Here is a 12,272-nt window from a genome sequence, read left to right on the forward strand (position 1 = left end):
AGCTTCATGTGTGTAAGAAACCGTTTATCCTTTGTTTTTTTTTTATTCTTCAAAAAATAAATTTTACACCATATAAAATGGTTATTTAATTATTTTTTAAATATTTAAAACTTTTAAATCAATTAAATTTTAGTTATTAAATTTTTTTTATTTGAACTATGTACATAAGTTGAATTTTAAAATGAATCCAAATCTTATCTAAACAATCAATTAAGATGTGTTGATTGTTTATTTAGGTAAAATCTTGTTTGATTTAAAATTCAAAATATTAAGATTAGATATTGTACATAGTTCATATGAAAAAAATAATTAAAATTTAATTGATTTCAAAAACATAAATATTTGAAAAATAATTAAATATCTATTTTATGTAATGTGAAATTTATTTTTAAGGAGTAATAAAACAGAAAAAATGATTTATCTTTTAAATACATGAAGCTGATCTGGTGCCTAAACACCACTAAATTCTATTGGCATAAAATTTGCCTATGTACATCCATACCATTGTTTCTGGTACAAAAGTTTCTACACTACTGTCATTGTTCACACATTACATGTGAATTGGTGGATTTCTCATAGTTGGTGCGGCAACGAACTATAATCATGGTTCGAAATCCAGCCTCAAGTAGCGGTAATTCTTTTTTCTTACGTACCAAACATAAGAAAATAAATTTTAAAAAGTCAACTATTTTCTATTAAAAAATTTATTCAGTATGTATGAGGGTGAATGATAAGGTATGTTGGACGGTGGAAATGACATAATAAATGAAAATTTTCACTTATTGAATTTTAATTTTTGAGCATGTCTATCATGATACGTATATCAATGAACTTTTGATTCAAATTAATAAAATTTTATGTATATTGAGTCATATATCACAATTCAAACTTTTGGTTCGAAAAATTTAGGACCCATTTGGTCATAGATTTCCCAAATAAAATTTGGGGAAAATTTTGGCAAATAGTGTTTGTCCATACAATTTGTCATTATTTGATAAATATTTTTGGGAAATAACTCAAACTCCCAAATACTAGGAAAAAACCAGTATTTGGGTCAAATCTCATTATTTGGGAGCTCTTAAAAATTCAAATTCTACATCAAACTTTTATCGTTTACAAAAACATCCTCTATAGTAGTTGTTTGAGTTGTATTACATAAGTTTTTACTTGAACACCAAAGCAGTGATGAAATATGCAGTGAATATGAAAGTGATGATATGGTTGTTGATGAAAATGACGAACAATCGATTCCGAATAATAAAGTCATGTGTTTCGTCTAATTCACGATGTATGGGATGATGCTTGTTGCACACACTCCGAACTACCACATTGCGTCAATGTCATGGACACTACTTGTTATTTGTTGCAACAAAGATCTAATTGACTTGTTGCAGAAGTCATGAATCTTGTAACGTCGATATTTTTATCTTACTATGTAATTCAAACCTATGGTTAGTTTTAATAGTTTTTAAAACTATGGGTATAAATTATATTTCTTAAAAAAAGTGAAATATGTTTCCCAAATATTATGATCAAACACATGGTGAAGTTTCACAAAAAAAATCACCCAAATAATATTTGCCAAAAATATTTGGCGGCCAAACACGTGTTACAAATTGGGTGGAGGGTCCACTCGCCTTTAGGATTTTGGGTCGTGACAAAAGACTTGTCTATTTTTCATCAATATATTCAATAATTGACAAAAACACTTGTCCATTTGAAGCATATTCATTTAGAAAGCAAAATAACAAGTACCATACTACCATAATTTCATACATAATCCCTAAAATTTCTTTTAAATTTCACAGAACCTTATAATATGATCATGAAATGCTACAACTTCATTGATTCACCAAGGATTATTTCCATATATCTAATTAGTTCACTACTTGCAATAGTCTAGTTGAAGGGGTTTTTTCTTGAACAGATGACTGAGTATCCCATTTGAAGAGCACACATTTACCTGCAACCAACATGCATAATCCATCTTCACGTTAAACAACTCGAAAAGCCATCGGAAAAAGATATTTTAGGTTTAGATCCAACTGATATTTTAACACATTACTGAGAAACCTACGTCAACATAATGTTGATTCGCTACAAGAACATCTCTGAATCTGAAATGAGTACATTTGAGTGAATCCAAGGACTAGCAGCTGGTATCGGTAGTATTGAATGGAAACAGTTAAAGAGTTATATTATGACATTGATAAATCTTACCAGAATAAGTACAGAGCATCATAGAGCAGGGAAGCAGTTATCTTTCGGAATATTTTCAGGTTGAAGTTGTTACTGCAGTCATTTGTTGCATAAGTATTTCTTCAACTCTATCTGTAAAGCCTGAGATAGTCTGTCGTTCATTTGTATCCAACAAGTTCGCCACTTCCTGTAAAGATGAAATGAATAAAAGATCCAACGAGACTGAGACTCTGAGAGGCAATAGGCCAACCTTCCCTTTCTTTCTACAAGAATAACCGAACTTTTTTCCCTACTAATTGGGAACACTTTTAGGAGGCGATTTGAATCCTAATAACAGAAATTTTGAAATTTGGTGGGCTTGCTAGGTCCCAATCAGCACGATATATCATTAGCACTGTACTATTACGTTAACTAAAATGACCTTCCACTTTAGTGATGTTTTGGATTTCTCTTTGACCATTACAGATCATGCAAGTTCAAGTCAAATTACCATTCACAATGTAAATATCACATCTATATTTGGTTAATAAATCCAATCCCAATAGGACTTCAACACAAAGTCACAAACTGTCCAGCACTGGTATGAAACGGCTATAATCTACAACAACGCTATGAATAAACAACTTACCGCAACCTTGCAAAGGAGGGTCAAAGATATCTGTTGTGAGTACTGACTTGAACTCTTGAGAGACATCAGGGTTAAACCAGAACTGGTTAAAGGCCAACCTTGAGGTAGCTTTATGAAAGCATCGATGCCACCAACCATATGAGCTACTATTGTCTCTTCTCTATCCACGTAATCAAATGAATGCCTGTTTGGTTTGAGTAGATATAAGTACATAATTAAAAAAAATAGATCAAATAAATGCAACATCAGAAGCTAAGAGAAAAAACACTTGAGCCACTTTGTAAGTATAAATTTGGTCCTCTTTCTCCACCTTCTGCATAATTTTCTGGTCCCTTCTATAGTCAGGACTAGGATTTTACATACTCAGTCCACTCTTATTCAATTTACGAAGCTTCCCCTTCTTTCATCGAATTCATACAGTTTAGCGCATCTTCTTCGACTCCATTAATTTCAAAGGATTTCTCACTGATAGGAGGAATTACTTCCTCAATATAATATCAACTCCCATAACTGTAGAATAGGATTGTGATCAATGTAAATATAGAATTTGATCACCTTTGTCCAACTACTACTTCAGATTCCATTACATAGTTAAAGTCACATTAAGAACTCCAATTTGAACTCCTATACTGTTCCATATTTATCCGAATAGCCCACTTAATAAACCAGTTATTCAACACAATATTTCAGCACTGCTCCAATGCCATAAACCCCTCAACAAGATGCTTGCAGTAAAAATCCATCCCTTGCTTCTTCAGAGATTCCTCGCATACCAGCATAACTTTATCACTCTTTTTTTAGTAGAACAGAATTTTTTAACTTGTCTTGAGTTTATTTATATGACTCTTTTATAAGGTATTAAGATTTATTTGTGTGACTTAGTTGGATGAAATAAATGGAGTTACTTAAATGTGTGATTATCAAGTTGCAACATGTGGAGCTCATCTTAATACTTGTAATTCTTAATTTTGTCCTCTGGAAGCAAAAAATAATTAGCTCTCCTTTTGTACCGTACAAGCAGTGCATCCTAAGGTACAAATAAAATATCTATTGGTTTTTTTCTTTCTAAAATTTAAATGTAACTAATAAGAATAAAGCATCAGAATTTGATTAAGGAAGTGCTAAAACCATTATTGACACAATTAGAAAAAAATGTACAACACCACCTCTACAAAACAATCTTGACTCAAATTGCATGCATAAAGTACAAAATAAGGACTAACCTTGAACTATTTGCACTCTTCACTAGAAAGCGCCTTAATGTGCTGAGAACAATTCGATCTTGCACCCCTTTAACGAACCACTCCAAAGAAGATCTATTTTCAAGAACCCCCACAGGGAAATAGACCTGTCTGTAAGCAGTGGCACTGTGTGAATTTTCATGTTGCAAATTACTTCCAAAATAGGAAATTAAATACCAATTACACTGCAAAATCAACTAAAACTTCACATCAAATTTGACTTTATTAAATAATAAAGGATAATGATTTATGCTCAGGCATCAAACAAATAGATTTACACAAGCCAAAACTTAGTGAGATCAGTAGAGTGTACAAGAAAAATGAAAAGGAAACACACCTTAAGGATTTTGCAGTATCAGTTATATAGCTTATAGATACATCATTTGGGAAAATCTGAAGAGGATCACCAAAAAGTAGATTAAGGTATAATAGATCAGAAATGGCAGCATTATATCTTATTGACCAGGAAAAAATAAGGAAAGCAAGCAGTTAATTCAACAAAGGAAGAAAATCAAACAGCTTGCAGGTAAACCAATAATTCAGTTGGTTATAACTTATAAGCAACCAATATACCGGACAGCACATAACAGTAGATTTTTCTATTTCTGCATATGACATGTTGTGTCTCTTCTAACACACTCTTTGTAAGCACAAAACCAATTTTCTTAGCCTAAGTTGTTTTGATAATTTAACACCAGGCATATTTAGGTACTTTGACTGTTTGCTACAGAGAATGTCTGTTGCCAATGTATCAAAAAGTGGGCAAGTATTTTAATTTCTGGCAGATATAGAGAAGGTTAATAAATCCACTTTAAGCCAATGTCCTGTCAGGAGAAAGTTAAGTCTATGTTAGATTCGTTTTATGTAGCAGGCTCGCATTTCAAACAACGTTATGCCACATTCTCTTTCAAAACATCATCTCATCAGTGGAAAGAAAAATGAGTTATTCATTTCTTTTTGGGTTAATAGCTATGTTAAGTATGCATTGCTACTTCATATTGACCGGTAATATAAATTTATAATAGTCAAATATAACATATTTTCTAATTGAGGGGACCAAAGGTACACAATTTAATCAATTGAAGGTTAAGTATGCTGTGTCATATATCACAAGGACAAAAAAACATAATTTACCAATAACATAGGGACCAAAAAGCAGTTATCCCTAATTTTTAAGTCACAAACTGCTGAAAAAACACACCTCAACATGTTTTAGCTCCATGGTTCCATCCATCAGTTCAATTAACAACTCATGATTTTGCTCTGGTGGTTCAGCAACATCAATTGTTTGGTTGTGGAGCAAGTTTTCTAAGTTTGGGATAAAAGTTCTCAAAGATAATCTGATGCGGTTCCCCTCAAATTCTACTATCTTAAGACCAGAAAATGCATCTTCAATCTTTTCTATAGCCTCAAACCTGATTATATTGTAAAATTAAATGCACCGGAGTTAGACAAGAGAGAGTACGGAGAACTATGCAAAGTTTATTTTCGAAAATACCTGTTGAAAGTACTCTCAAGTTCTTCCAAGGACTTCAAATTCAATTTGCTCTTTTCAAGCTGATTACCTAATTCAAAGACCTACATACAAAAGGGGTAAAACAATGAAACATAAGTAACCTTAATTTTCTTTTAAAGAAATAACAGAACAACATCCAAATATGCTTTGGCAGTTCGCCAGTAGACAGATTGTTATGCAATATGATAATTAAGACTACAAATTCACTAAAAAATTGTTGCTGCATCAGCAACTGACAGAAAGATTTGCATTTAGATAATGACATCAAACTACTTTAAGTTGTCTTGCAATATTGAAAAGATGTAAGAACCTTAAAGTTTTGTTCTACAGGTGCACTTGACACGTTTCCCTTATCTTCTCCAGGTGTAGAACAAGGAAAATTTGTCAGTACTCTTCCTTGCTCAAGTCCCTGAAATAGAAGGTAAGATACAATAAGTATAACAATAACGAGCATTTGAACAAAGTAAGGAGTTCTAAGATTCAGAGGAAGCATGATATGATTGACGCATTAGACTTGGACAAATAGATGAGGGAAAGAGATAGAAGAAGCACAAGAAATTGTTCTCCTAGCAAGAAAAATTCAGCTGTTAATCAAAGTGTAATTCTTTTAAGGTGATTTAATTAAATTTTAACTGGTTCAGCAGTATAACAAAAGTATCCTTGCTAATATTCCACTTGAAAAGATTCCATGATTGACAACTTACCATTAATTTTCAAATGAAAAGACCACACAGAAGAATTATGTAATGATTGCAACTGAGAGGAAGTGATACACCATAAAGCTAATGAATTGTCCCTTCCAGGCCCCACAAAGAAGACGAAAGTTTCAACTTGCAACCATGCAACTAATTAGATGTGGACCAAATTTTAAGTTCTTGCCACAATATTCCTCACATGGAACTTGCAATTGTGAAGTCGACTCACTAACAAACAATAGGCAACCACAACCTTCCATTTTCCCTCATTCTTAAGAAAATAAACACAATGATTCAACTTACATCCCGAAAAACTAATAGATATTAAGCAAAATCAAGGGGCATGAAAAGCTAAGAATTTAGAAGTCCCAGCTTCTTAATGTTAGTTCCAGAGTCCATGACTCCATTTATCAATTATTATTCATGCTGAGAAAAATGCTCCCAAAAATATGACACGTGACGTCTTCCACAACACCCCCTCTATGTTTTCAAACTTCTCCCAATATTCAAAGAAATTACTGGAGACTAGCGAGGAAGTAATTTTTTCATTTCTAAGTATAACTAATCTTTTACGTGTCTTTCTTGTCAATGAAACTACCAAGATTTTCAAATGTGTCACCAAATAAGAACATTATGATCCCACGTCGTATCTTCACAGAAGAAAAATTATGAAAACTTATGCTTATGTTCTCCCTATACATGGATGATATGGTAAATGTGCAACAGAACTGACATCCATTACTGCCAATCAAGCTTGAAATATTGTCAAAAACTTATGCACCAACACAAATAGTAACAGCTTCAGTATAGATTAGGATCACACTGGAGTTTGAAATTGTCACAGTTTACATTCTTCCACCCACATACAGTTTATTTGATATTTCACCTTAATGCTTTAGTTCGATCAGAAGCCAAATACCATAAAACTACAGCATGTCCAATTTCTCAAGGAACCAACTAGTAAATGTGTTTGCTAAACCTGTAAGTAATCCCCCTCCACCCCACCCTGATGAACAAACTTAGTTTATATTCAAGTAGAATCAGCGGATGAACAGAAACAAACCAGTGATTCAATGAGCTCCAAAGGACAACTAAGGCCTTCAATCTCATTCACCAATTTGCTATAACCTACACAAAAAGGCAAGCATTTCAATATCAGAAGTCAAGCACGTATCGCAATTCCACATAAATCTGAATTTTCCAAAACCACCAGGAATCCTCAGCACCTTCAACATATTCTCTTGAAAGCCCCTCAATTTCATCTGCTATTTTTGCATTATTAGCCTCCTCTGTGCTCAGCTCATTCTTCAAATATTTCCAAAACTCATCTGAAGTTGCAAACACGAGAATTTAAATGGAAGATAAAGCTCACTCCAAAAATACATGTGTGTGCTCGTGTGTGTCTATGTTAAGCTCCCCCATAACATATTTCTTAGTCTCTGTGTGTGTGTTATACACAGGCACACACACATGGAGGGAAAAAGAAGATATGAACAGCTTTTTTTCTACCTAAATCCTGATCAGATGAGAAGCTGATTTCTGAAGCATCACATAATATCTGTTCCACTTTTCTCTGCAAAATCATACCCAGTGAACAAACACCAGTTTGAAAGAAAAATATAGTGAACATGACAAACTGTCAAAGAAAACATGAAATGATCCATTCACACAAAAATAACCTCTCTTGCTCTCATCAATTTGTCTATCGAGTCGATTTGATCTTATTCAGAGCTAACGTGTTTGGTATTGGTAAAAAATGCATTCTATGATATTTATGGTGAACTCCTTTTTCACTGTTTGATTATCTTAAAGTCAAAATATTTTCTTCAATGAAAACAGTTCCCACCTACAAGGGGGGAAATGGCTTCTTTAGCCAACGAAAGAACTCATTTTCCTTTCCTAATATCCCAAATTTGACTCTACGTTACTTGAAACAGTACTTTCAACCTTAACTAATCAAAAAAGTATATCCAACCAACACTGCAAAGCAGTCCAGAAACACAGACCATTTTCCTCCACACCAACCACACAACTGAAAATACATAAGTTATTTTCCTTTTGGAAAAATAAATTTTGATCCTTTTTATTTTATATCCATGGTGTCCACAACAGCTTTTGCACACCTCGACTATGTCCACGATATACCTACACCTCCTACCACAACAGGGTAACTATGTCCACCAAGGCTAGAACATAGGGAAGAAATCACCTAGTGTGTTTTTGACTGTGCTGGAATTTGAACCTGAAACCTCGGTTCTCGATCCACTTCATTGACCACTAGGTCACTAAGCCACACTCTTGACTGTACAAAAATAAATTTTGATACTAAGAAACTACAAGTACTATAATTTTTCCATGTCAAAATGATAAAACCAGTGTGCTCAATTCAACTTAACCAAATTCTGAAGCAAAATAACACAACAACTACTCAAAAGTTTTCATCTTTTTAACTAAAATTATAAAAAAAAATCTCAAAGTTCAAGTTTTTTTTTTAACCTCAAATTGAAGTGTACAATCTTCCAGTGATTTCTTCAATTCCAAACCAAATGCTTCTGGTTCTTCAACACTTCTTTGAATATCTCTAAGCTCTTGAATCTCCCTATTATCACCATATTTCAAAGCAACAAACATTTAAAAAAAGACAATTTAATTTAGCTTGCAAATGCAAAAAATAAATAAAATTAAGGGACCTGCGAAAAGAATCAACATCATTGTGACTTGGATTTTCCATTTTTTGCTCGAATTTCGTAAAAAAAAAAAAAACAGTTTTTTTCTGTAATTCAAACTCCCGCCATTGCCATCCGGGTTTGTGCTTGTGTTGATTAAAGAGGAAAAGAGACGCTGGAGGTGGATCGGGTATATCAGGCCCATATAGGTTGGCCCATTTATAGTAGCCCATTAAAGTTGGGCCAAAATTTAAAGTATTTAATTTTATGAAATTGAATTTTGAAAGTTTTTGTCTCGCTTGCATAAATTATGTGTGAATTAAGTGATGCAAAATAAGTTATGGACGGATTATTGACCCGTTCAAAAATTATTTAGGTTGAATAAGATTAAAATATGGATCATAACCTAACCCCACCAATTCTTGTTAAGTTTTAGTTGCTTTATTTATTGTTTTATAGTTTTGTTAGTATTTAATAAGAGTATTTTCTTTTTCTTTTATTATGACAATATATAACATAAAACTAAAAAATGGAAAAAAAAAAATTGGCAAAATTTCTCACTAGTCATTTGAGCTATATAGTAGTCCATTTTTTTTAATGGATTGAGCTAATAAATAAGCGAGTCAATAATCCGCTCGAACTTGAATAAATTGAACGAGTTATATTTATATGAGCTAATTTATAAAATCAGCACTAACGTAAGATTTCTGTCATTTATCGAACTTCATGTATTTCGTAGCAAGATTCTCTTCTTTTTCTTTTTTGAGATTTTCTAAAAATTAAAAGAAAAAAAAAACAATTTAGCAAAGAGCCAAAGAGGTTATAAAATTAACAGAATTCAAGTTTTTAGGCTTTTGTGGCTAATTTATGAATAACAAAAACTCATGCAGATTGGGCCTTGATGATTTTTGGTAAGGGTATAAAACTCGTGATTAGAAAAAAACAACCTCCCTTTTGCTAGAAGAAATCAATAGAATTGTGTGGACATATATGGGTCATCCAATCTAAGTGTATTGGTTGTTTGCTCATGAGATAAGCTAGGATTAAAAGTTTAAGATCATTCATTTTTAAGCTTATTGGGTGCTCGTAAGGGGGTTATTTGGTCTTTTATAAAAAAAAATTACACTATATATATATGTGTATTATGTGTGAATATTTATTGAATAACCTCTTATATTCTAGTAAGTCTTTATATATAAATAACTCGGCTCAAGTCTCTATATATATAGTCATTCAAAACCACTTCCTCATGGTAAATCAAATAACCTCTTATATTCTAGCAAGTCTCAAACTATCTATATATAAGGCAGTCTGGTGCACTAAAGCTTCTGCTCAACCTCTTCTATTCTAGCAAGTCTTGAACACTCTCTTTATATTTAAGGCAGTCTGGTGCACTAAAGCTTTTGTTAAATCTTTATATATAGTCTTTCAGTATCACTTCAACATAGCAAAAAATGTCTTCTCTAAGAAACATTTCTACGTTTTTCAACTTTTTCTTGCCTTTGTTCTTGATTTTGGCTTCACAAACCAAAGCAAACTTTAACTCAAATCTTATTGAAAAAGCATGCACAATTTATAAACCAAATTGGGACTTTAATTTCTGCATAAAACTCCTAAATTCTGATCCAAAAATCTCATCAACACAAACTCCATTTGATTTAGCCATAGCCATTATTAAAGCAGGAAATTCCCAAGCATCAAAAACTCAAGACTACATAAATAAAAAGCATAGTCATGAAGGAGGCACAAGCCCTGTTGTTTCTTCAGCATTGAGTGTGTGTAGCAAATGGTATGTTTGATTCTTTTTCATATGTATGTCAAATGCGTTCGGATATTTTTCGTTCTTGCATAAATATGTTTATTTGTATGACAATCTCAAGCATCCGCTCACACGTTTTTTTTCTTTCATAGGCGAAACATCAAACTTGTGAAAATATTAATGTTTGTTATTTTGGTGGCAGTGATATTTGAATGTGAAGCCTTTCTTGCTTTAATATTAGTATTTTGAACTATGTGGTCGTCTAATTTTAAGTAGGACCAAATAACGCACTTTTAATTTAATTGATCTACCGTCAAAGCACATCAAATCTTCATTTAATTTAATTGTGCACTTTTGATCCCTTTGCTTGCTAAATATTCACAAATTACCACAGTTATTAATCATTTCACTGGTGTAATTACTCATATGTGATATATTATGTTAAGTTTGTATTGTTACTCCATATTGACGATAATACAGTTCTATGGATAGTCAACTTATGTAACATATTACGTGAAGGGACTAAAAACACACATTTTAGATTAATAGAAGGTGAAATATGTTGATGCATATATCAGAAGGACCAAAGGAAGAAATTATCAATAATTTAAGACGAAAAATGGTATTATTCATTTCTAATGGCATAAGCTTTTAAATGAAATATGAATCGACATAAGATTAAACTTTTAGATGAGATCATTTTCTAACACATAATTTATTTATTTTACTTTTAAAGTGGCTATGAGATTTGAACTCAAGAGCCTCTTGCTTACATATTATCATGTAGAGTTTGTCTGACCATCTCAAGTTTAGATCGATAACATACTTTAACTGATTAATTATATTATGTTTCAACAACAGGTATGGCGGTGTTGTTGGAGCATTTGTGACTGCTTTAGATGATGTTCAAGAGAAGAAATTTCAATCAGCTAGCGATCATGTTGAATCAGCTAATGATTTTGCCATGAATTGTGAAGAGGCATTTGCTTCAAGAAATGTTCAAGATGATGATATTTCAAAGGGTGATAATCTTGTTATGTATTTCAGTTTATCTGTTGGAGTGGTTATTAATGTTCTTGGAGAAACAATTAATTATACCACATTTTGATCTTTTGGTTTGTTCTACTTTAGTATTTATGAGGCAATAAATAATCTATCTTAGCTTATTTAAGTGAAGCAATCAAGATCTATATTTCAAAACTAGTTTGATTTGATTTTGTTGTTCTATAATGTGTTGATCACGCGTCAACAATTCCAACGACAATATTTTTATTCTCAATGTTCATAGTTACTACTCTCATACCTCAAATCATTTCAAATGAAACTCAAACAATGACCAATATATCATCAAGTTAAATTTTCGCTTCTCCCGCAACTCTATCTCCTAGAGTTTTAATTTCTAAATCATTATTTGCATCAACGTGGTGGACAAATTGGATTAATATTTGTGGTTTAAGCTAACTTACGATGGAAGTAAAATGATAAAGATAGAAGGTATGAGTAGAGATCATTTGAGTATAATAAATTTTGTGTTAGGGGTTTTTTTCACTTTTTTTTTCACAATACTT

The 12,272-nt window shown here is 32.2% G+C and overlaps 2 protein-coding genes across 2 annotated transcripts; one reads left to right on the top strand and one right to left on the bottom strand.

Annotated features, from left to right (window-relative positions):
* Positions 1–1,666: 1,666 nt before the first annotated feature.
* LOC102592291 (uncharacterized) lies at positions 1,667–9,033 on the bottom strand. Its single transcript, XM_015315074.1, has 13 exons — positions 8,970–9,033; positions 8,776–8,878; positions 7,789–7,852; positions 7,506–7,607; positions 7,343–7,407; positions 5,895–5,993; positions 5,567–5,646; positions 5,270–5,483; positions 4,406–4,461; positions 4,051–4,179; positions 2,828–3,011; positions 2,221–2,386; positions 1,667–1,963 (listed from the first exon to the last, which is right to left on the bottom strand). Exons 1-12 carry the CDS (start codon positions 9,008–9,010, stop codon positions 2,276–2,278), a joined length of 1,248 nt encoding a protein of 415 aa, XP_015170560.1. The 5' UTR covers positions 9,011–9,033; the 3' UTR covers positions 1,667–1,963; positions 2,221–2,275.
* A 1,366-nt stretch (positions 9,034–10,399) lies between these two features.
* LOC102592636 (putative invertase inhibitor) lies at positions 10,400–11,812 on the top strand. Its single transcript, XM_006360915.1, has 2 exons — positions 10,400–10,734; positions 11,566–11,812. The coding sequence occupies exons 1-2, from the start codon at positions 10,400–10,402 to the stop codon at positions 11,810–11,812; spliced, it is 582 nt and encodes a 193-aa protein (XP_006360977.1).
* Positions 11,813–12,272: the final 460 nt, after the last annotated feature.

This window comes from Solanum tuberosum, unplaced genomic scaffold (genome assembly GCF_000226075.1).
Source record: "Solanum tuberosum cultivar DM 1-3 516 R44 unplaced genomic scaffold, SolTub_3.0 scf00339, whole genome shotgun sequence".
NCBI classification, from domain to species: domain Eukaryota; kingdom Viridiplantae; phylum Streptophyta; class Magnoliopsida; order Solanales; family Solanaceae; genus Solanum; species Solanum tuberosum.

Bases quoted from the DNA above. Each gene is read 5' to 3' on its own strand.
- LOC102592291 (XM_015315074.1), bottom strand. From the start codon at position 9,010: ATGGAAAATCCAAGTCACAATGATGTTGATTCTTTTCGCAG. The intron at 7,608-7,788 runs GTAGAAAAAAAG...TTGCAACTTCAG, and splicing joins CTCATCTGATCAGGATTTAG to ATGAGTTTTGGAAATATTTG. The intron at 5,484-5,566 runs GTATTTTCGAAA...CAATATAATCAG, and splicing joins CTTGAGAGTACTTTCAACAG to GTTTGAGGCTATAGAAAAGA.
- LOC102592636 (XM_006360915.1), top strand. From the start codon at position 10,400: ATGTCTTCTCTAAGAAACATTTCTACGTTTTTCAACTTTTTCTTGCCT. The intron at 10,735-11,565 runs GTATGTTTGATT...TTTCAACAACAG, and splicing joins TTGAGTGTGTGTAGCAAATG to GTATGGCGGTGTTGTTGGAG.